General features: G+C 39.4%; 2 protein-coding genes across 6 annotated transcripts in view; one reads left to right on the top strand and one right to left on the bottom strand.

Moving 5' to 3' along the window:
* The window catches only part of cep85 (centrosomal protein 85), a 132,714-nt gene that overhangs the window by 23,073 nt on the left and 84,235 nt on the right, over positions 1–25,406 (bottom strand). For all 4 annotated transcript variants that reach the window (XR_009508713.1, XM_059954688.1, XM_059954690.1 and 1 more), the window contains 4 exons: positions 24,559–24,713; positions 21,506–21,623; positions 8,064–8,114; positions 7,600–7,707 (listed from right to left, as the gene is read on the bottom strand). Coding sequence is in view for 3 of the 4 variants with exons in the window: in XM_059954688.1 (XP_059810671.1) it covers positions 7,600–7,707; positions 8,064–8,114; positions 21,506–21,623; positions 24,559–24,713 (432 nt within the window). In the remaining variant the exon portion in view is untranslated. The remainder of the gene's footprint in view (positions 1–7,599; positions 7,708–8,063; positions 8,115–21,505; positions 21,624–24,558; positions 24,714–25,406) is intronic.
* Positions 1–25,406, top strand: part of ubxn11 (UBX domain protein 11) — a 187,688-nt gene that overhangs the window by 131,771 nt on the left and 30,511 nt on the right. The gene's annotated exons all lie outside the window — the stretch shown is intronic.

Here is a 25,406-nt window from a genome sequence, read left to right as displayed (position 1 = left end):
GAAACCAGGCATTTTTAAATACAGTAACCGTACTCTGTAAAATAATTGCTAGTACCATCTGAAAGTACCAAGATCAGAATTAAAAGGATCTTCTCCCACCAGTAAAATCTGCTCCATCACAGGAGAATGCTGATTGCCACTCAGCTGTTAAGACTTCAGACAATGTCAAAAGCCAGTGCACAGTTCTAGAGGGTATTTTCATCGTTGGTTTGAGGAGTACATACACCTTCTCAACCTCCTTTCCATCTATGACTTTATTTAGCATTTAGAAAAGTTACGTGCTTACTATTTGCTGGATCAGAAACAAATATGTGAAGTCAAATAGTGTCCAGCTGCATACATTGCACAAGCAACTTTAACAGAAGTGTTTTTAAAAATTAAGCCAGAAGGCAGCATTATACCATGAAAGAATCATGACTCCATATACTGGTCAAGTCACTGGATTAGGAAATCAGAGTACTGAACTAATGACAAAGGAACAGAAGTTCAAAACCAACCATAACAGGCCAAGAATTTCAAACTAGGTAATTACACAAACCTTGAAGTAAAAGATATATTCAGCTATGGTAATCATCTCTTGGATAGTTGTAATTACCCTTCTGATTCACTCTGCGCTTTAGTGATGAGAGTTCGAAGTCTCCAATCCTAAAACATGTTGTGCCTCAGAGCTCAAAGTTCAAAAATTCAAAGTAAATTTTATTATCAAAGTACATATATGTCACCATATACAATCCTGAGATACATTTTCCTGCAGGCACACTCAGCAAATCTATAGAAAAGTAACTATAACAGGATCAATGAAAGATCAACCAGAGTGTAGAAGACAACAAAATGTGCAAATGTAAATATAAATAAATAGCAATAAACAACAAGAACATGAGATAAATTATCCTTAAAGTGAGATAATTGGTTATGGAACATCTCAATGGATGCGCAAGTGAGTGTGGTTATCTACTTTTGTTCAAGAGCCTGATGGCTGAGGGGTAGTAACTGTTCTTGAACCTGGTGGTGTGAGTCCTGAGGCTCCTATACCTTCCATCTGTTGGCAACAGTGAGAAAAGAGCCTGACCTAGGTGGTGAGGATCTCTGTTGATGGATGCTGCTTTCCTACGATACCCTTTCATGTAGATAGCTCCTTCGTTTTGTGGGGCAAGATATGAATAAGGGACATTCCCTCCCAACTACATAATAATGTAATCACCTCTGGACCTATCATACTTGGGGATGACGTTATTTGAGTTTGGATCATTGACTGGTGAAATTATCACAGGATCACATGCAAGTTAAACAACTACAAAAGCATGCAATAGAAAAAGCCAAGCAATTCCATAACAAACTGAAGTTCTGCATCTCTACTACAAACTGCAAGGAATAGTGAAAAACAATTAAAGATGGTGGCTCCATGAACACCTCATTGTCATTGTGGTATAAGGAATGAGCTGCTAGACAAAGTGGATGAGGCTGGTACAATGATAATATTCAAGAAGTACTTCGACAGACACATGGAGTGACAAGGCTTAAGGGTATATGGGCTGAATGCAGGAAACTAACCAGTTGGATGGGCACTATGGTCAGCAAGGGCTGGTATATATGCTGTGTCACTCTTATGACTTAATGAGGATGCAGTCAGTTTAGCACTCCAGTCTTACACCTAATTCCCCAACAACTTTGTAATCTTACAATCTGTGTCTGCTTTGTTATTGTTATATCATCTATTTTGTAAGCTATGTTCACTTTGGTTACAATTGTACTTCTTTGTAAAGTCAGTGAGATCTGGGTCTTAATATATCTTGCCAGTCTTGTCTCACCAAGATAAAGAGACTCATACCATAATATTCCAGTTCAAACTTACGAATAGAGTATCAGTCGAACCACTGACTAAGAGAGTTAATGAGATTTGCACTATCAACAGCCTTCAGTAAGCAACTTATTTTGTATAAAAATACAATTTTCACTATTAACATAAAAAAAAGCATATTTAAGTTCTGGCACTAGAATACAAATCCTTAAAGCAAAGGTTTTCATTCCCATCAAATCTAGGTTGGCTTTGGATGGGAAGAAGCTATTCATGCTTTGATTGGACCAGTCTTGCTTTTTAATCGGTTCTCATTATTTACAGAGTAAAATAACGTTAAAAACTTTATCATCTGGCATATGTCACACTGAGCAGGTGACAGCTAATCAAGCTGGCCCATGAACTCTCTTCCCTCTGTAACTTGGCACAACATCTTCTGCTCTTCCTGCACACTGGTTAGGTCATTCTCTCCTTGATTCCTGATGTTGGCCTGGCTAGTCTCTTGGCACAGTCTCAACATCAGCCCGAGCACTGCTTCTAAAATTTAGTTCATTCACAGGATGCGGACATCACTGATAATATCTGCATTCTTCTTAGCTGCTTCTGGCCTGTGGAGGCAGTTAAAAGACAACCAGACTAAATGACTGCTTTGCCAACAACAGGGTGACCCCGTTTCCATCCAAGGGGTCTGTGTGCACATGGTGGAGGATTACAAATACCTGGGGATACGAATTGACAATAAACTGGACTGGTCAAAGAACACTGAGGCTGTCTACAAGAAGGGTCAGAGCCGTCTCTATTTCCTGAGGAGACTGAGGTCCTTTAACATCTGCCGGACGATGCTGAGGATGTCCTACGAGTCTGTGGTGGGCAGTGCTATCATGTTTGCTGTTGTGTGCTAGGGCAGCAGGCTGAGGGTAGCAGACACCAACAGAATCAACAAGCTCATTTGTTAAGGTCAGTGATGTTGTTGGGGTGGAACTGGACTCTCTGACGGTGGTGTCTGAAAAGAGGATGCTGTCCAAGTTGCATGCCATCTTGGACAATGACTCCCATCCACTCCATAATGTACTGGTTAGGCACAGGAGTACATTCAGCCAGAGACTCATTCCACCGAGATGTAACATTGAGCGTCATAGGAAGTCATTCCTGCCTGTGGCCATCAAACTTTACAACTCCTCCCTCGGAGTGTCAGACACCCTGAGCCAATAGTCTGGTCCTGGACTTATTTCCACCTGGCATGATTAACTTATTATTTCTTTAAATTATTTATGGTTTTATATTGCTATATTTCTACACTATTATTGGTTGGTGCAACTGTAACGAAACCCAATTTCCCTCAGGATCACTAAAGTATGTCTGTCAACACCTGCACTCTGACCTCAATGGCCACCTTGAGCTCCTGGTTGCAAGTCATTTAACTCCCTTCCCTAATCCCACACCAAACTGTCTCTCCTCATTCTCTTCCACTACCAGGGTGAGACCAAATGCAAACTAGAGGAAAAGCGCCTCATATTCCACCTACAACACAACAAAATGAATACTGTATTTTCTAATTTTAGGTAAAACCACATCTGCTCTATTCCATTCTCTCTCCTTCTGATCCACCAGGGTCCTCTGTGGCCAAAATTCTACACACACGGCCCTGAAATATGTGCAGTACTTTAAATGTTCTTTTTGTAATATGTATACTATGAATGACCAGAAGGGTGGGCATTTAGCAGGAAGTAGCTACTTAACTTCCATTCTGTGTTTATTGTTACAAATTGTAATAGTGCTGTAATTTTTTAAATTAATTTTTTTTTACAAGTTTCTACAATGCAACAGAACAAAAAACAGTAAAAGAGGTTTATACAGTGCAAAACAAACATATCAAATGTACAATTCATAACAATTAAGAGCACCCATAGTAGAATCGTATATAGTTACCACCCCACCCTCCCACTACCCAACTCCAAGCCAACCTTAAGATATATAAAAAAGTTAATCAGAACTTACATCACCACAGAGCTATAGTTATAAAAAGGTATGCAGCCTACTACTTGAACTATAATATGTTTACACACAAAAAACCATAAATCTTAACTGAAAGAAGCTGGAAGTAAGGGATTTAAATGCAAAAGAGAAAAGGGAGGGATACACCCTTAATCTAAACAGGAATTATGAAAAAATATTCAAGAAAAGGTCCCCACACCTCTTGGAACTTTATGTTCGAATCAAGAAGTGAATAATGAATCTTTTCAAGGTCTAAGTAGGACATAATATCTGAGTCATTGAGCATGACTGGATGGGGCAGCATCTCTCCACCTAAGAAGGACTGCACGACTGGCCAAAAGAGAGGTGAAAGACAATGTACGACGCTTAGTTGGAGTCAGATGCATGTCAACTTCTCCTGAAGTACTGAAAAGAGCAATCCGAGAGTTAGGTTCCAAGTAGCAATTAAGTATATGAGATAAAGTTAAAAAAAAATCTCTCCAGAATTTCTCCAAGCTAGGACAAGCCCAATACATATGAATAAGCGAAGCCTCATCCCCTTTACACTTGTCGCAACAGGGACTAATATCAGAATAGAACCGTGATAATTTAGTTTTAGACATAGAAGCCCTGTGTACAACCTTGAACTGTAAAAGGCAGTGGCTAGCACATAGAGAAGTTGAATTAACTGACTTGAAAATTGAATCCCCTCATCGGACAGAGGAAAATTTAAATCATGCTCCCAGGCCGTTTTAATTTTGCCAAAGGGGTCTCGCCTCAACATCGCTAACGCATCTTGAATAGCAGATATTAAACCTTTACCCACTGGGTTCATACAAAGAAACAAATCCACAACATTTTTATCAGGTACCTCAGGAAAGTTTGGTATTAAAGGGATAATAAAATGTCTAATTTGGAGATACCTAAAGAAATGAGTGTTGGGTAGGCCAAATTTCACAGACAGTTGTTCAAAAGTTGCAAAGCGCTTATCTATGAAAAGATCTTCAAAGCACCTAATGCCCTTTCTGTGCCAGTCTAGAAATGTTATACCCTGCATAGAAGGCTGAAAACAATGATTATGTAGAACAGGACTAGAAAAAGAGAAACCATAAAGACCATTATATTTTCTGAACTAAGCCCATATTTTCAGAGTGTGTCTGATGACTGGATTTACAATTGATTTAGGCAAATGTCAAGGAAGTGCGGATCCAAAAAGTGCAGAGATGGAGATTCTTGTTAGAGTTCAACTCCATTGCCACCCATATCGAGCAGTCAGACTGATTATAAAAGTAAGAACAAATTATAAGACAAACGTATGCTGGCTGCCCAGTTACATAAATGAAAATTGGGCAAGGCCATACCACCTACCCTTTTAGGTTTTTGAAGGTGAGCCTTATTTAGTCTGGGATGTTTGCCCTTCCAAAGATAGGACAAAATAATAGAATCTAACGAGTCAAAAAAAAAAGCTTTAGAAACAAAAATTGGTAAAGATTGAAATAAGTATAAAAATTTAGGAAGGATATACATTTTAACAACATTAATTTGACCTATCAGAGACATGGACAGGGGTGATCACTGTGCTAAACTCTGTTTTGTATGATTTAAAAGATTAGTGAAATTTTCTCCAAAAAGACGCTTATAATTCCTTGTTACTGTAATGCCAAGGTAAGTAAACTGATTATTTACTACTTTAAAATGGAGGTTATGAAATTCTAATATTTGTGCTTCTCTGTTTATTGGAAAGAGTTCGCTCTTATGTAAATTAAGTTTGTATCTGGAAAGCTGGCTAAATTTGTTAAGGAGTGAAAACATTGGGGATAAGGAGGTAGTCCAGTTTGATATAAAAAGTAAAAGATCATCAGTATAAAGAGAGACTTTGTGCTCAACATCCTTCTCCAAATCCCCATCAATTCAGCACAACTACGAAACACAATCGCCAATGGCTCTATGGCCAGATCAAAAAGTAAGGGACTTAAAGGGCACCCTTGCCGGGTGCCACGCTTAAAGTTGAAAGGTTGGGGTTGCTGAGAATTGGTCATTAGGGTGTGAATATAACAATTCAATCCACGTAATAGGAACTTCTTTTTTCCCCAATTTGGTGGTCTTTGAAGCCATTGTAAAACAGGCGTATTCGCAGGCAGAAGGGAGAATAAAAGGTTTAACAGTTTGGAGTGAAAAAAAGGGAGAGAAGGAGAGCAGAGATAAGAAATAAAACTAAAGCTTTATATAAAAGAAAAATAGCTTTTAGCGACAAAACCATCACCATCTTGACCAGAAATCCATAGTGCTGTAAATTGAAACACTGACAATTTAAGTATGTCAGTAAATGGTGTCATATGTTTATTACTTGGAAAAGTTATGAATATATTCATTAACACAAGTACAGGATATTTCAGTTTTATATTAACAAATTGCAAAATTATATTAACATTATATAAAAAGAAAATTTCAGCTGCGTGGAAACAAGGCTATGTGCACAGGAGCACTTCAGTTACCACACAGCTGTGCACCTGTGTAACTTAGAGGAAACAATGTCTGCGGCACACCCTTCCTTTTAACACCTGCACATTCCTTGCCCTGTTATCCAGTTTTTCCCCTCCCCCACCTGGCTCCAATTATATAATCCACACATTCAACCTACTGGGTTCCCTATCCCTTCCACCAACTTCTCACCATCCCTCCATTTTCAGAAGCCCTTTGTCATCACTACAAACCCTTTGCCTCCTCATCTGTTTTCAACGGCCCATCAACACCTCGTCACTTGCAGCCACCTATTACTTGCCAGCATCTACCTCACCTCTTTATATTAGCCATCTCCCTTTTACACCACTCTGAATCCTGATGCAAAGTATTGACAGTAAACATCAACTATCACTTTGCCTCCACAAATACTGCCCGAATCCTGAGTTTTTCCAGCAGTTTGTTTATGCTTGTAAAGACAACCACATTGGTGAGTTTGGAATCATATTTACACCAAGCCTGACAGATTTCCTGAAGGATGTTAATAAATCAGATGGATTTTTACAACAACATTGTGGAATGATGGTTGCTGTTGATAAGTGGTACATTTTAAATTCCAGATTTAATTACTTGCATTAAAATTTGCCCTATTGGAATACATATTCAAAGTTCTAGAATTCCTGCTGTGAATCCAGGGAAAATTAGCCATTACAGAATCATATACATACAAACTGACATAAGACTATGTCAATAGTGTTATTATGTGGCACTTATTTACTCATAACTTATTTAGTAAAGTTCATGCCGCACACACAAAATGCTGGACGAACTCAGCTTCTATGGAAATGAGTAAACAGTTGACGCTTTGGGTGGAGACCCTTCATCAAGACCCTTTGTGAGTCCTGAACACATCAATGAACTTCTGCTGCTTTGTGATCATCAGACCCTTTAAAAATTTAACATGGTGCCTTCTCTCAGATTTTTGCAACCAGCCTGCTGAATATTCACAACTACCTTCAATTTTCAGTTTGTCGTGATAGATCTTTATTTGTTTCATGATCAGCAATTCATTAAGCAGCACGTTCATTCCAACACTGACAAATTCACTCTTTCAATATATGACTGAGATCTTTATTTTTCACTTTTTATGCAGTTTTTTCTATTTTTCATTATCTTCTGTTCATTACACATGTGAGGTCACTTCTTAGAACTGTATATAATGTGCAGAGATCCGTTTACCACTTGGGAATCTTCCCAGCACCTTAAGAAATTTTCCATTTGTGACACCATGTCAGCACTCAAAAAAATTCAGATTTTGGAGGCTTTCGGATAATGGGTACTCGACTTGTATTAGCTCCCTCATTTCTCACCTCTTTCATGGCCTTTCTTAATAACTGTGATTCATTCTCTTTTCCTGACAGTTCTTCTCGAAGACCTTGGCTTGTCCCTTCTTCATGTGTCACCCTTTCTTCCAGGCCCTATGGATCAGTGTAGAAAATGGAAATGAAAATGCTTTAATAAGCTTCATATAGTGCCTTCTCTTAAATTCACTTCTCTCAAAATTGTTTGTTACTGGCAATCTTGGGCCAATAGAATGGTTGGAACAGTAATAAGACACATCCAAGCTCTTCCAAGTACAAGTGCATATGCTGTAACTATCTATCTGACTGAATGCAAACGGTTGCCTGAAACTGTAACTAGACTACCCATTTGGAATTTCATCCCAATATTTTGAACTGATATTCAATGTCACCCCAGATCTCCAAGTGGTGTCACTTATTTTTTTCCCAGATTTGGAATTTTACACAGGGAAGGTGTTTTGAAGTTTCCTTACCTGTATTTGTGAGGAAAGCTGCTCTGTTTTCTTTTGCTGCTTATCAATAATCTAAGGAAACAATTAGAAGCAATATCAGAAAGGAGCATGATTTGGCAAATCTTCAAATCACTTTATTCAAGAAAATTCCATTTTATTACAGACACCAGCATATCAAATTCTCCATCTAGATTTGTAAGCAGGATGATAGACAGACATAAAGGGTAATAAATATGATAATCACTATGTACTGGCAAAGGTCCTCTCCAATTATGTACTGCCTGGACATATAACTGGGAATTTGGGAGATCAGCAGAATGGCTATGAAGCTGCTGCACGGTTACAGGCATAATCTACAGCATGGGAACTCTGATTGTGGCCACATTTCCAACTTGTGAACTATTCAGCTTATGAACAGCTCTCAGGAACAGAACCCCACTGTAATCAGAGTAGGACCTGTAATTACACAGTGATGATGGAGTTAGCATTATACAGCACGTACATCATGTCCAACAGGCACTTGAGCCCAACTTGTTCATGCCAATTAAGCCATCTACCTGAGCTCGCCCATTTGCTTGCCTTTGACCTATATCCTTCTAATTTTTTCCTTTCATGTATCATCTAAATTTCTTTTAAATGTTGTAATTGAATCCACTTCTATCAAACCCTCTGACAGCTTCTTCCACATACATACAGTGACATGCAAAAGTTTGGGAACCCTGGTCAAAATTTCTGTTACTGTGAATAGCTAAGTAAAAGATGACCTGATTTCCAAAAGGCATAAAGTTAAAGGTGACACATTTCTTTAATATTTTAAGCAAGATTACTTTTTTATTTTTATCCTTTACAGTTTCAAAATAACAAAAAAGGAGAAGGACCCGAAGCAAAAGTTTGGGCACCCTGCATGGTCAGTATTTAGAAACGCCCCCTTTGGCAAGTATCACAGCTTGTAAACAACGCTTTCTGTAGCCAGCTAGGAGTCTTTCAACTCTGTTTGGGGGACTTTCACCCATTCTTCCTTGCAAAAGGCCTCTATTCCTGTGAGATTCTTGGGCCGTCTTGCATGCACTGCTCTTTTGAGGTCTATGCACAGATTTTCGATGATGTTTGGGTCAGAGGACTGTGAGGACTATGGCAAAACCTTCAGCCTGTGCCTCTTGAGGTAGTCCATTGTGGATTTTAAGGTGTGTTTAGGATCATTATCCTGTTGTAGAAGCCATCCTCTTTTCACCTTTTTTTTTAAACAGATGGTAAGATGTTTGCTTCTAGAATTTACTGGTATTGAATTGAATTCATTCTTCCCTCTACCAGTGAAATGTCCCCCATGCCACTGGCTGTAACACAAGCCCGAAGCATGATCGATCCACCCCCATGCTTAACAGTTGCAGTGGTGTTCTTCTCATGAAATTCTGCAACCTTTTTTCTCCAAACATACATTTGCTCATTGTGGCCAAAAAGTTCTATTTTAACTTCATCAGTCCACAGGACTTGTTTCTGAAATGCATCAGGCTTGTTTAGATGTTTCTTTGTAAACTTCTGATGCTGAACTTTGTGGTAAGGGAAGGTTTTCTTCTGATGACTCTTCCATGAAGGTCATATTTGTGCAGGTGTTGCTGCACAGTAGAACAGAGCACCACTACTAAATCTTCCAGAAGCTCTTTTGCAGTCAAACAGGGGTTTTGATTTGCCTTTCTAGCAATCCTATGAACAGTTCTCTCAGGAAGTTTTCTTGGTCTTCCAGACCTCAACTTGACCTCCACCGTTCCTGTTAACTGCAATTTCTTAATTATATTACGAACTGAGGAAATGGCTACCTGAAAACGCTTTGCTATCTTCTTATAGCCTTCTCCTGCTTTGTGGGCATCATTTATTTTAATTTTCAGAGTGCTAGGCAGCTGCTCAGAGGAGCCCATGGCTGCTGATTTTTGGGACAAGGTTTGAGGAGCTAGGGTATTTATAAAGCTTTCAAATTTGCATCATCTGGCCTTTCTTAACAATGTCTATGAACAAACCATAGCCCTAACAATCTAGTTAAGGTCTGAGACCTTGGTAAAAGTTATCTGAGAGCTCAAATCTCTTGGTGTGGCCAAACTTTTGCATGGTGCTCCTTTCCTTTTTTCCCCCCACTCTAAAATTGTACAAAACACAAATAATACACTAATCTTCATTAAAATGTTGAAAAGAATGTTTCGTCTTTAACTTTATGACTTTTGGAGATCAGTTCATCTTCTACTCACTTAACTATTCACAGTATCAGAAATTTTGACCGGGGTGCCCAAACTTTTGCATGCCACTGTATACATACCACGCTCAGGCTCCTTTTAGGCCCTCTCCTTTCACCTTAAATTTATCCCTTTTAAACACTTATCAGACTTCCAGTTGGATCCAGGTGTCAACTTTAACCAACGTTTTAATGACAAACTCCACCATCTTCATCAGGGATTATCCCTAGGCATGTCTAGTTCGGTGGTATATACACACAAGTCTTGTCATCCATCCCTCCTGACTGGTTAGTCCTCATCTAATCAGGTTTCTGCTGTCCCACCTTGTTTAAAATCACATTCCAAGTTCTTACTTAGAGCGAGACTTTTGCCTTTGTTGAAATTCTTATTTTCTAGTCTTATTTCAATGGCTTCCTTCACCAGGCAGTCCCAAAAGTATTGGTGTGGCACAGCAGTTCTGTGCCAAAGTCAATCCTGTGGTCATTGCATTTGCAATGTTCTGCTACCGCCAATTTCTCCGGGTAACCTAAACAGATACACCTCCTATGCTCCTTGATGTGGGTTTCCACTGTGCACTCTGTCTGGCCAATATACTCTGCTCTGCACTCACTGGGAATCCTGTAAACACCAGTGGTCCCAAGTCCCAGGTCATCTTAACTGGGATTTGATCCTTATGGGACAGTGGAAACTTGAGGACTAACCAACCAGGAGGGACAAGACAATAGGAATTGAGTATACATACCACCAGACTAGACATGCCTAGGCATCATGTCTGATATAGATGGAGCAGTTTTGTCATCAAAACATTGGTTAAAATTGACATCTGGTCCCAGAGAAGAGTTTATGCATCATATACGCCAGGAAAGCACTAGATCCTTTTTCTATCTCTAGTTTTACCCACCCCTACCCTTTTTAAAATACTGATCTTAGGTATGCCACTCATGAATTAATAAACGTCTAACATCACCCTTCAGCTTCCTAACACTGAAGGGAAAAAGCCCAAGCCTATCCAGTGCCTCCTTATAACTCATGTCCTCCGGATCCAGTAACATTCTGGTGTTCTTTAAATGCTGGATTCCCCCCCCCCCCCCCTTTGATTGCAAGGCCTTGCCTCCAGCTCTGGTTAAAAACTCTCATCTAAAAAAATACAAATCCTATAATATGCTATCATACAGAGGGCTGTGGTGCTTTATTTATAGTCATACAACACAAGGGATTACTACAGATTACAAAGAGGACAAATTCAATCTAGCTAATTATTACTCAAATAACAGAAGACGCTATTAACAAAGCAGTATTTGCTCTTTAATAACTTACTCTATAATACCTAGTTTGGATTTTGCCTGGGTGACTTGGCTCCAAAACATCCAAAGATGCACCAAAAGCAGAATTCCAGAGGTGAAATGACAGTGTGCTCTCAACACCAAGGCAACATTTCAGAGTGTAGCTTTAGGTAGTGCTGCTAAAACTGGTCACTGGGTATCAAGAGGAAAGCATTCCAATGGCGGGACGCCCAACCAATGAGAATGAAGTTCTGCAGCCCTACCACTTCTAGGTGCAAATGGAGAAGAATAATTAAATAGCCAGAGAGATGATGTAGCTACAGGAACATCCCCATCATCGGCAATGACAGAGTCAGCATGCAAATGCTAGCAGCAAGGGTACATTTGAACCAAATTCAGTTCAAAGTTCTAAATAAATCCATCTCTGCTGACTCCTGACTGATTCCCAGTATCACAGAAGGCATTCTTCATCTAATTCAGTTCAAAAGAATGGCAGAGAATACTGGATAATACAAAGTCAATGGGACTTGTCAATAGTTCATCTGCAGTACAGAAAACCTACACTCTAGAATGAAGTGTACTAACCAAGGTGTCCAAGGACAGTAGGCATCTGCCTTAAAATATGGAGAATTGCCCAAGTATACCCTGCTCAATTTTTAGTTAGCTATCTGTAGCAGAGCAATTGATGGGAGTTCTTGACGATGCTATCCTGAAGTATTTACTCACTGAGGTTACGTCCACACTATGCCGGATAAATCCGCAACTGAAGCCTTTTCTCTTCGTTTTTACCCTCCGTCCACACTAAAACGGCGTTTTCGTCTTCCAAAACCGGAGTTTTTCGGAAATGCTTTCCAGGGTGGCTATTTTTGAAAACACCCCTTGGACAGATCAGTGTGGACGGGGTAACTGGAGAAATCTGAAAACGCTGTCAGATGACAGCACACCATTTCACTGTGTTCTTGAACGCAGTCTAACAATTTCAGAACAGACAGCAATGAGACTGAAGCCAGAAGAGTTAGAAATGTACTCACCAAATACTTTGACCAATAACTTACTGAATAAATAAGTATACTATACTCACTTCGCCATGTTTTCTGTCCTTGCTAGTATGAAGGTGGTTTAACTAGTTATGTAAGTACTTCTGTGACAATAGATGTGTAACAGCCTAATGTAACATTGTATGGAAACACAAGATAACACTGATGCAGACATGTTTTACACATTTAACAAGGTGCTTTATTAATGCATCAGAGTTAGTCAGTTTTTCAATGTTCGTCATCAGCCGGGTCATACCCCCCGTGAACTCCCTGTCGGTTGCCTTCATATGCTTCAGTATTTGTTTTTTTTTTACTTTTAAATTTTCCTGCGCAAGAGCCAACAGCTGCCCGTCGTTTAAGTTTTTCTAGTCCGTAACTGAACAAACACACACCATCTTTCACAGCAAGATTCAACACCAAATATGTCGCTTGTTTTTGGTAGATGTGTCCTGTGCATGCGCAGTAGGAGGAGATTCGAGGAAATCTCCGTTTCAACATGGACAGAGATATTTTTAAAAACGCATAGTGTAGACGCCTATCATTTTTACGCGAAACTGGCGTTTTCAAAATTATCCAGTCTAGCATGGATGTAGCCTGAGACTCAGTTAAATTTCTCCAGGAATACTTGTCTCTGGTCCTCACCACAGCTTTGCACCAAAGAGCTGAATTTCAAAAGTAAGGTGAGAGAGACTGTCATTGATATCAAGGCAGTATTGAACAGCTGCCATCACAAATCAACTGGTGGGGCAAAAGCTCCCCTCTACAATAGCATTAATGGAAATTCCATCTTCACATAAGCACATGCTGCAGGGTGTTGTGCAATCCTACAACTGTGTCAGCTGGGGTAGATGTAGTTTGGTGTTAAGGTTGAAGTTGTACTTGTACAAAGGAAATGGCTGAGACAATTAGAGATCATCATTCCAGTTCCAGGACAGCACAGCAGCAGTACCTCAGAATAGTATCCTCACTCGAAACCTTTTCAGTTGCTTCATCAATGAACTTCTTTCCATGTGATCAAAAGTGGGGAGGTTTGCTGATGAGTGCACGATGTTCACTTCCATTCATAATCAGTCTATACCTACAAGCAGAAAGACCTGGACAATATTCGAACATGGGCTACTCAAAGTAATATTTATGCCACCCAAATGGCAATAAATAAGCATCTCCAACAGGACAAGTTCAAATCAATTTTCCTTAACTTTCTATAGTATTGCCACTCCCAGTATCCCATCATTGCAAGGTCAACAAAGCTGAGACACAAAAATATATAGTGGTGACAAGAGCAGATCAAATATTGAATATCCTCGTATATATTTCCTTACACCGCATAGCCTTAAAAGTCATTTAGAAGACAAATCAAATTCACCCAACGATTCTGAAGAAATTCAACCATCCAAGGGAGAAAAAAACTGCTTGATTACTATCCCATCAACCACAAACATCGATTCCCTCCATATCTCAGAATGGCAGCAGTGTACCCTACCTACAAAATACACTATAGTCAGACACCTGGTCTACTCCAACAGCAGTTCCCGAACTTGCAACCTCTGCCATCAACGAGGCAGAGGGCAGGAACACCCATCATCTGCAGATAGATCTCCAGATTGTACACTGTTCTGATTTGGAAATATAGTCCTTGAACTTCCCATCTGATGACACTCTAGGAGTTCCTTTAGCAAGACTCCAACAGTTCAAGATGGTGGCTGACCAGGGGAAATCAGGGATGAGTAATAAGTTCAGGGATGAGTAATAAGTTCAGGCCCAGATCACTAAGTCAAATAAAATATCAGAACAGTGTAGATGCAAAATTAAACAACATTCCACCAGAATTATAAACACAAAGTACACTGCAGATGCTATGGTCACCTGCAATCCACCAGAATTGTTTTGCTGCACTATTCATTTTCAGGATTGCTGGTTGAAACAGGAAGTGTCAACGTTCAAGATTAGGAATAAACTCTTCTCAGGCTTCTAGCCAGGCACAGGTATCAATTTAAACCTACATTTTGATGATAAACTCTGCCATCATCATCAGGGATGATGCCTGGGTATGTCTAGTCTGATGGCATTTATACCCCCATCATCCATCCCTCCTGATTGGTTAGTCCTCATCCAATCACATTTCCACTGTCATACCTTGCTTACAATCGAATTCCAGTTCTTCCTCAAAGTGAAACCTTTGTCTTTGTTAAAATTCTTTTCCTCCAGCTTTATTTCAATGGTTTCCTTCACCAGGTGGTTCCAAAAGCTATTGGCATGGCATAGTAGTTTCGTGCTGTTGAAGTCAATCCTCTGGCCATTGCGAAGACAATGTTCTGCCACAGCTGATTGCTCCAGGTAAGCCAAATGGTTACAACTTCTGTGCTCCTTGATGCAGGTTTCCACCATGTGTTCCATCTGGGGAATCCTGTCAATGCCAGTTGTCCTGAGTCTCAGGTCATCTTTGACCCACATAAGCTGTGATTTAAGCTTCCTTGCGAGTTTGTGGATGGTATTAATGCAGTACTTCTTTAGGATCCTAGCAATCCTTTCAGAAACCGTGGAAATATAGGAAAGACGGGCAGTAATGACAGACGACTCCCCGTTGTTAGCGTATATCAGCCAGGTGGGACGCACAGTGGAAATCGGTTTGGATTACCCAGAGATATTGGCAGTAGCTGAACATTGTATTTGCAATGGCCATAAGATTGACTTAGACAACACAAAACTACTGTTCCATGCCAATAGCTTTTGGAACTGCCTGGTGAAGGAAACCATTGAAATAAAACTAGAGGAAAAGAATTTTAACAAAGATGAAGGTCTTGCTCTAAGAAAGAACTGGAATTCGATTGTAAACAAAACAGGACTGCTGAAATTTGATGAGATGAGGACTAACCTATCAGGAGAAACAGACAACGAGGTAATAAATATCACTGGACTAGACATGCCTAGGCATCGTCCCTGACGAAGATCAGATCCTTTGTCATCAAAACTTCAGTTAAAATCAGTACCTGGAAGAGTGACAAGAAAGCACAAGATCCTTTTTCACTCAAGGTTAGATCAGAAAACAGGAAAAAAAAATTGAGAAACATATTAGAATAGAATGGGTATATATGAGTAGAACTATTTATTTCTGTGGAAGACAAACAGCTATGTAATGACATATTTCCATATTTTAACTTTGTATGATTTTAAAACTACGTCTATCTTCTTCTGTCTCAGCAGTCCAGCCTCCTTTCAATCCAGGGTCAAAGACATCTAATCCTGTCACTTTTTAGAAATGCCTTCCTAAGGATCCCTTTTCTTTGTTTTACCTCTAAAATCTACTCAAACCCATCGGTCCACTCCTCATGAACTCTGCCACTAATGAGACTTTACCCATTCCATATATCCATTGTATAACTAATGGGTAAACCTTTACAGCATAGGTGTCCAATCAAGTGGCTATATAGACCAGAAGATATAGGAGCAGAATTAGGCTATTTGGCCCATCGAGTCTGCTCCATCATTTCATCGTTGACTGATCCAATTTTCCTCTCAGCCTGAATCCGTCTTCTTCCTGTATCTCTTCATACCCTGACCAATCAAGAATCTATCAACCTCTGCCTTAAATATACAGAAACACTGGCCTCCACAGCTGCCTGTGGCAAAGAATTCCAGCATCACCACTCTCTGCTAAAGAAATTTTGCCTCATCTCTATTCTAAAAGAATGCCCCTCTATTCTGAGGCTCTCTCCTATAGCCGAGGAAGCCACATCATGAATTATTTAAAGTAAATTTGCACTAGTCACAGAGCCTTTGTGAAAATACAGAAAATTAAAGCCTTTCCTTCTTGCACACTCCAAGTTCATCTGCAAAAGTTACAAAATGATAGAATAAAGCATTGGCCTATTTTGCAGAAAATTATTGCTGTAATTAATTTGTACTGCATATCAGACGTAATCATCAGGGGCTGCTAATAACCAGGGAAGTGGGATCAGAGAGTGACGGTGGGTTGGTGGGGGTAAGAGAAGTGAACAATCTGCACTATAAATACAAAATGATTTTCTTTCATTGAGATATGCATAAATTTGATTTATGACTCCTAACTTCAAAGGGGCAAGAACAATTGTCAGCCAGCCTAAAACAGCTCTTCCTGCTTAACAGCTTATTTAAACAAATGGGGAAAAGATGATGCAATAAACCTCAAATGCTACAATGGGGGGGGGGGGGGGGACTGTCCAAGTTCAATATAACTCTAATCTTGAGTCAGAAGGTTAGTTGGTTCTCTTAATTATGCAAGCATTAGTCAAATTTCAGTTTGAATGTGATGGACTGCACTCGGGAAACACTCTCATTACACACACACATTCATATACACCCAAACATTGCCTTGTCATTCTGCTGTAGTTGCGCTGAGTGCATGCTCTTCAAGGTCTTTCCCAGTATATTCTCATAACGGGTCCTAAACTAGGCTGATGCACTCAGGTTGGCTTTATGGTGTCTTTCACACCATACTGGTGAAATATTCTATTTCTTTAGTAGTGGGGATATGAAAATGTTGTTTGTATACTGTATTTAATGTAGATATTTCTGTTTATTTTGTAATATGATTGTAACTACACGGTGTCATGCAACATATTCTAATTCACATGTAGTCTTGTTAATTTTGTTAGTAATTAAAAATATTATATCCTAGGAATTTTTTTAAAAAAGCTGATCACCTTCAGTAAGGGAGAGAGAAGAGCTCACAGGAGTTCAAACTAGACATAAATAAGTACAAAGCTAATATTGTGTTTTCTGGTAGGTATCATTTTGTAAACATTGGCAGTTTTCACTATTTTCTCTGAATTTACTGGGATTTTTGATGCACCTAATGAACACCCCTGCACTATGCTAGCCAAATAACCAATTTTTCTTTGGACATAACCCAGCTATCTAACACTGATCCTGCTTGAATTGTTTTGTAGTTTCTATTTAAGAATAGTCCAATCACTATCATTTTTCAACTGTATGGCTGCTTAGAACAAACTAAAAGAGAGAATGGTGGTGATGCTTGTTTGGGTGAAGTTGTCATTTTGCAGATAAACATTCAAGATGCAGAAAACAGCAAACCATAGGAAAACAAATCTGTTTTAAGCTCCAGAGGAAAGAAAATCTAAGGGGTAGAACATGTCCATAAGGTCTTAATTTCAAAATAAATAGAATGGGAAAGAGGATGTGTGCCAGATGATATATTTGGATTTCAATAGAGGATCTGCTTTACGTCGAAAATACCAAACAACCAAAGCAGGTCAAATTGAAGATGGCACTGGTGATATAGGCAGCTAACAAAACTACTGACTACTAAACATACTTTTCCTGAACTAAGATCACTGCAATCTACAACTTGTAATTTCCCTTTGGAAGTTATGCATCTGGATGATCTGGCACTTTTGCTGTATCCTAGAGGATTTGATGAACTGGATTCTCAAGAATGCAGTTACGGCTATGTCAATCATTGATAAGAGAGGACCTTGGGCCGGATTGAAGCAGTGTGGCCTGGGCCCGAGAGCAAATAACGAGCTGATTTATTTGCCAAACCAGATTAAAAAGGTTAAGGCTTTGAAGCCAAGGGCAGAGGAGGAACTGGTGTTCAGCTCACTGCTCTGTGTCAGTCAGGATTCCCCACCTGAGCCTGCCCCATCTGCCTCCACTTGACTCATCCACCCTTGTTCTCACCCCCACCATCAGGTACGAGGTGCAGGAGTCCTGACTGGCTGTACTTGCCTCAGCTCTGAACCTGGCTCTGTGGCAATGGTCTCGATGGTTCCTGCTCTGTGTTATTTGTTTACTTGCTTATTGTTTGTCACATGGTGCGAGCAAATCATCTGCAGCTTAGTGTGAAAAGACTAAGGAGCTGGTGGTGGACCTGAGGAGGGCTAAGGCAACGGTGACCCCTGTTTCCATCCAAGGGGTCAGTGTGCACATGGTGGAGGATTACAAATACCTGGGGATACGAATTGACAATAAACTGGACTGGTCAAAGAACACTGAGGCTGTCTACAAGAAGGGTCAGAGCCGTCTCTATTTCCTGAGGAGACTGAGGTCCTTTAACATCTGCCAGACGATGCTGAGGATGTTCTACGAGTCTGTGGTGGCCAGTGCTATCATGTCTGCTGGGGCAGCTGGCTGAGGGTAGTAGACACCAACAGAATCAACAAACTCATTCGTAAGGTCAGTTGTTGGGGTGGAACTGGACTCTTTGACAGTGGTGTCTGAAAAGAGGATGCTGTCAGAGGATGCTGTCCAAGGATGCTGGACAATGACTCCCATTCACTCCATAATGTACTGGTTAGGCACAGGAGTACATTCAGCCAGAGACTCATTCCACTGAAATGTAACACTGAGCATCATAGGAAGTCATTCCTGCCTGTGGCCATCAAACTTTATAATTCATCCCTCTAAGTGTCAGACACCCTGAGCCAATAGTCTGGTCCTGGACTTATTTTCACTTGGCACGATTAACTTATTATTATTTAATTATTTATGGTTTTATATTTCGACACTATTCTTGGTTGGTGTGGCTGTAATGAAACCCAATTTCCCTCGGGATCAATAAAGTATGTCTGTCTGTCTGTTTGTACAACTTGTTCTTCATTTCCCACACTGGATGTTTGACTGTCTTTGGTGTGTGGGGATTTTCATAGATCCTACTGTGTTTCTTTGTTTTGTGGCTGCCTGCACAAAGACAAATCTTTTTGCGAATGATATACATACTCTGAAAATACTTGCACTTTGAACTTTGAGTCCATGACAAACCAGTAGGAAGAACAAAACATGCAAACAAAGACACAAACATAAACAAAGGCTGAAAATTACATTGAAGAAAGGTAGAAATGAGAATGATTTCTTCTACCAAGCAGTCCCGCCTTAAAGGGCAATACTAAGAGGAATTCAAAAGCAGTTTCAAATGCTCAGATACACAAATTTTGAGAATGAAAGCATGCCAATAATTCCATAATCCCTCATTTACAAGTGGGTCATGAATATATTATCTTGGAGGTAATGCTAAACCAAACAGCACTAGTTAGGCTGCAATTAGAATCATATAGTCTATTCTAAATGACCCAGTTTATTAACTGTGACAGAATGTGCAGAAATTAATGAAGCAATTTTACTAAAATAATCTTGGGATGTGATTTCATTTATAGTCAGACACTAGAGAAACTGATTCTCCAGGAGAACAAAGCTCATAGAGATCTGATGAAACTGTTCAACTTAACAAGGAAATTTTAATAAACTAAATTAGTCAGAAACAATAGCAAGAGCAGAAGCTGAAATTAGCTTCTAAAAGATAAGTGAATATTAAATTAAAAGACCAGTGTAGAGGAATGAAGAGTGGGCAACTCTTTAAGGGAGCTAAATAATATTATAACCTAAGTATAAAAAAATTCTATGATCCCATAACCTCTAGGTCAGACAACAATAAATATCTTTCATTTGCTAAGAAAGGACACTGAGCAGATGGCATGGGAAAAGTTTCTCTTTTTGAATAAGACTACATTTTCCCCAGACTGATTTCATAACCTCTTGAATAAGACATTCATGCAAAATTGTCCAAAAATACGATCAGGTTTAAATCTATAATTGTAAATAAAATAGAATATAGAACTTGGATCAGATAGAGACATAGAACAAGATAGGCACCGTGGAAAGCCAAATCCTTCTTTCAGTTTCAAAATAGTTTAATCAAGTTAGTCACACTCAACCTCCCTTCATCAAATCAATCCTATCAGTCTGCAACTCATCCATCTTTTTAAAATAGGGGTTTCCAACCTGGGGTCCACTGATCCTTTGCTTAATGGTATTGGTCTATGGCATGAGAGATTGGGAAGCCCTGTTTTAAAAGAAAGCTTCAAGTGTCCATTGGTACCAATTCCAATAATTGGCCCATCACTGAAGTTAAACTAACTGACACAATGATAGTTTATCTCTTCCTCCATTTGTAAACAAGGGCACAAAAATTTGCTGTCATTCAATCCATTAGATCCAATATTATAGCTTTACTTTTGTTTCCAGGGACTTTCAAAAAATGTGAGTGGAACCCTAATTCTACTACTTTGTTTTTTTGTAAAAGGCTGTGCAATTTATTTCATTTGTATTGAGTGATATTCTACTTTCAAAATGCTAAGCCCATTAATATTACCTTCCTTACTATGTCTATCCTATTCATTCCTTCCTATTTATCTCAAACTATATTACCGACCTTTTCTGTACAGACACTTAATTCCGACTCCACATGTATATTATCTTTTGGAAACTCCTAACTCTAAAACACATTTGGATTTCTTTTTATTTCCCTTTTTTTCTTGCTGTCACCTTCTCCAGGCTTAATTTCCCCTGTACAGGTATTTTCATTCAAGGCTTCATATATTTAATTTGGTTTTCCACTGTAGTAAGATTTCAGTGTCTCACACGAGCTTCCTTTGTTTTTTTTTAAAAAACTGCTCAATTTATACCTGGTGCATTTTGTTATCTAGAGGCCACATCTATATCTGTGACATTATCCATATCCCATTTAATATCAGGGGCACTACTAACTACCATACTGTTTTAGCACTTGTAAGATACTTGACTGCCCTACAAGGGTACTACACACCGTGTTTTTGCACTTTTTAAAAAAAAACTTTAACTCGTATTGCACTATATTATGATCTTTCTAATGTATCAGTATTTCACCCAGTTGATTTATTTACCCAAAGTTGTTATTTCCCCAATACTGAATATTCCATCTTTTAAAAACATCTGTAATTGTCAGTCTTGCTCTACGTTAAGCTATGTTTCAGTCACAGCTAAAATATCCTATGTGTCTGTCAGTGTCTTTATCTATCATGATTATTAATGCCATTACTTTGAAGTTAACTATGGATTTGTAAAAACAGAACTCCAGGCAACCTGTTGGTGAAACACTGAATGCTCACCTTCATGGCTCGTTCATAATCTCCTTTGAGGTTGTTGCTCTCAGACTTCAACTTTTCTACATCCAAGATAGGTAACCGAACACCATCCTCCAGGCATTTTGCAACTTTCTCTTGAAGGCTTAAGGGAAGAGAACAGCATTGCATGAAATCATATTGACCAACTTCAGGTTAACATCCAACATGAAGGGGAGTTGGTACAGAAATATAATCATCACAGATGTTCACATTTGTGCATGGTAAAAAGTCTACTGGTGATTGTTCTACAACAGCAAATAATCAGCAAGAGCATGTGGTCATTTGAGATGGCCTGTATCAATATAACAATGTTATTTAGCCAGGGTAACAGCTTTCCTCAGAACAATCCAAGGGCTATAAAGAGTCACAATTAATAACAACTGATTTCAATCTTCGGAATCATATTGACATTGAAATTGGTGCTACGGGCAGTATTCACAGGCATGAGAAGGTATTGGCTTGCTTTGGCTGGAAGACTGACACACACTATGACAAATAATATTTTGCTCACAATTGTAAGCTTCTATGTGCCCCATCAGTTCTAGCAGTTGCCAGCATCTATGGGCTTTCAGACTGGAATTTAATCAGACATGCATTTGCCCTGAGTACCAATACTCTGATAAGCCTTGCACCAAACTAGCATGAGCTCTGCTGCTATGCACAACATTCAATAGAACTCAGCAATCCATTTGAATTCCCCGACCTTTCCATCAATAGATTGCATCTGCTATTAGCACTCTCAGAGCAGTGACAAAAGCCTGTGCAGCTGGACTACAAGCATGGGAGGATTCTCCAGAATGGAGAAAGGAGGAAATCTCAGAGATATACTGGGAAACAGGCTTACTCCTTGAGTCCATAAATTTGAGTGTTGGTGATGGGGCAGGAATAAGGAATGGCAGGGAAGAAGGCAAATCAATCCAAACAAAACAAATCAGACTAATGATATTGGCATTTCTTTCGGGAATGTCTGAACATAGATGACCAGAAATCAATTTAAAAATCAGAATCTGAACAGTTTCTAAAAACTGACAAATTACAGGATAGCACCAATAATTTAGAAGGTGAAACAAAAATTGTTGTAAAAAAGCTAGTTCTCTAATAGAAATCAAAAATATAAAAGAGAAACAGCATTTGATACCCAGTCCGCATCAATAGGACTAAAAAAAATACTGATTTCATAAACTGCGGCAAATTAGTTTTTATTTGTGTCATGAAAGCTTTGAAATAGAGCTTTCACATTCAGCAGAATATTAAGGCTCTTATTTGATCTGAACAAGATGACGTTGGAGGTCTTGTCTGTGTGTGTGAGTGGGTGGGTGGGAGGAAACAGGCTTATTTTGCTGTTTGTATTTTCTTTTGTTGCTAATGTTGTTCTGCTGAACACTGTGGGTATGCTATGTTAGGGTCAGAACGTGTGCTACACCCCCACCCCAGCACATCCTTAGGTTGTGCTGGTTGTTTATGCATCAAAGCACTTCACTGTTTTTGATGTATATGATAGATGAATCTTAATCTGACTGGTAAACTGACAATATATTAGCATGAAAGTATTTTTGTTCATAGAAACAGATGACAGAATAATTCTTAACAAAGGGCATTGACAGAATTTTGTTGCTGCTGCAAAATTTTCAGTCTATATTATTCTATTCAGGACATGCCTCTCAACCCATTCTCCTGCCTTCTCCCCGTACTCCATGACACACCAGCTAATCAAGAACCTATCAACCTCTGCTTTAAATATACCCAAAGACTTGTCCTCCACAGCCATCTGTGAGGATGAATTCCACAGATTCACTGCTCTCTGGCTAAAGAAATCCCTTCTCATCTTTGTTCTGATGCTGTGCCCTCTGGTTGTAGACTCACCTATTACAGGAAGCATCCTCTCCAAGTCCACCCTGTCTAGACCTTGCAATATTCGACAGGGTTCAATGTGAATCCCCTTCATTCTTCTAAACTCTAATGAATACAGGCCCAAAGCCATCAAACGCTCCTCATACAGTATCTCTTTTGTTCCAGGAATGATTCTTGTGAACCTCCTCTGGACCTTCTCCAATGCCAGCAAGTCTTTTCTTAGATAAGGAACCAAAAACTGCTTTACAAAACTCCAAATGCAAACCATCCAATGCCTCAGCATCATATCCTTGTTCTTAAATTTTAGTCCTCTCAAAGTGAATTCATACTGCAATTAGAGAGGAAGAAACATAAGTCGCACATACCAGTATCGCAAAGGAATAAAGGGGACTACAGAGGCATGAGAGAGGAGCTTGCCCAGGTGGATTGGAGGAAAATTCTGGTGGGGATGATGGCAGAACAGAGGTGGCTGAAGTTTCTGGAAATAGTTCACAAGGCACAGGATAGATATGTCCCACAGAAGAAGTTGTTCTCAAACAGCAGGGCTAGGCAATCATAGGCATTCAACAAATTCCCTCTCTTGCGATCCAACACCAACCTGATTTTCCCAGTTTCCCTGCTTATTGAAGTCCATTACAATTGTGTCATTACCCTTATTACAGGCCTTTTCCAGCTCCCTTTGTTATTTCAGCCCCACATCTTGGTTACTACTTGGAGGTCTATATATGATTCTCATAATGGTTTTATTGCCCTTGTGTCTATCCTGCACCTTTGAGATCAGTCAAGACTGCTCTGCCATTCGATCACGACTGATTATTATCCCTCTCATTCCTATTCTTCTACCTTCTCCCTGTAACCTGATGCTTTAACTATACACAAACTTTGATTTTGCAGTTCTTTCCTATGCTTTTCAGAACTTTCAGATATTTGCCTAAATAGAGACAATATAAATACTAGAAATTCACAATAGGTAGCTCAAGAGAAATATTGAATGGCTTCTGCAGAAGATTACCTTTCTCAATAATGCCAAGTTTTCCAGTATTATCCTGCAGAATACTGACAAAATGATCGCAGAATAGTAAGTGGAACATGGCCCATTTCAGGCCACAGACCTATTTCTGAATGAACCCCCACCCCAGGGGTCACCAGAACAATATAAGCAAGAGACAGCCAGCAGACTACATTACCTGTGGACTGTGGAGACCAGCTCCATCTCCTTCTGCTTTTGATTTTCCAGAATGTTGTCTTTTTCCTTGCAATGCGCACGAGCTTCTCCAAGTTTGGCCTCTAAATCCTGTACTGTGCTCTGCAGCACTTCAACTTTCATCTCTGAGTCCTTCAGCTGTAAAACACAATATTTAATTCATAATGTCACAAGTGCACACACTGGTATCATACCTGCATAAATACCCCCTTCGTCAGCCCATGAATGCCAATGCCCAAACATTAGTTAATTCAGAGTCAAAAATCAAACAAAACAGCATATTTAACTTAAGTGCAAATAAAGGCTGCATTTTATTGGTAAAGGCAGGATTCTGATAAAGGTAAAGGATGCAGAACTAATGTATGCATCAACAGCATTTATAGAACAAAATTCCTTGGACACGTTTTTCATGGCTACAGACTGTGCTGTCCATTCTCTAGATGTACCATCAAACAGTATGTCAGATAGTGAGTGAATTGCCAGGAGTTGAGAAATTTTTTTGACCATCTTTTCTGTGTGTGGATCTCTGTCAAATATAGAGCCCTACATTACTGCCTACTAAAAGTCTATAAGAGTATGTATGGACCAGTGTTCAGTACGGGAGTGTACTCCACTGAGTTACCTTGCAATTCAGTGCTTTTTGCCATATTTATACCGTAGCCAGAGGCAACTGGACAGAGGAGATACGTCCAAAGTGTATCATAATGTTCCAAAATAAAGCCTACATATAAATAATTGCCCATTGTACACAGGCTGTGAAACACCACTCATAATTGCAACCAGAAACCTTAAAAAAAACATATTTCCTTCCTGCAGACTTTAAATTTGAGC

Source organism: Hypanus sabinus, chromosome 30 (genome assembly GCF_030144855.1).
Source record: "Hypanus sabinus isolate sHypSab1 chromosome 30, sHypSab1.hap1, whole genome shotgun sequence".
Lineage (NCBI taxonomy): Eukaryota > Metazoa > Chordata > Chondrichthyes > Myliobatiformes > Dasyatidae > Hypanus > Hypanus sabinus.
This window is presented reverse-complemented; position numbering and strand designations above follow the sequence as displayed.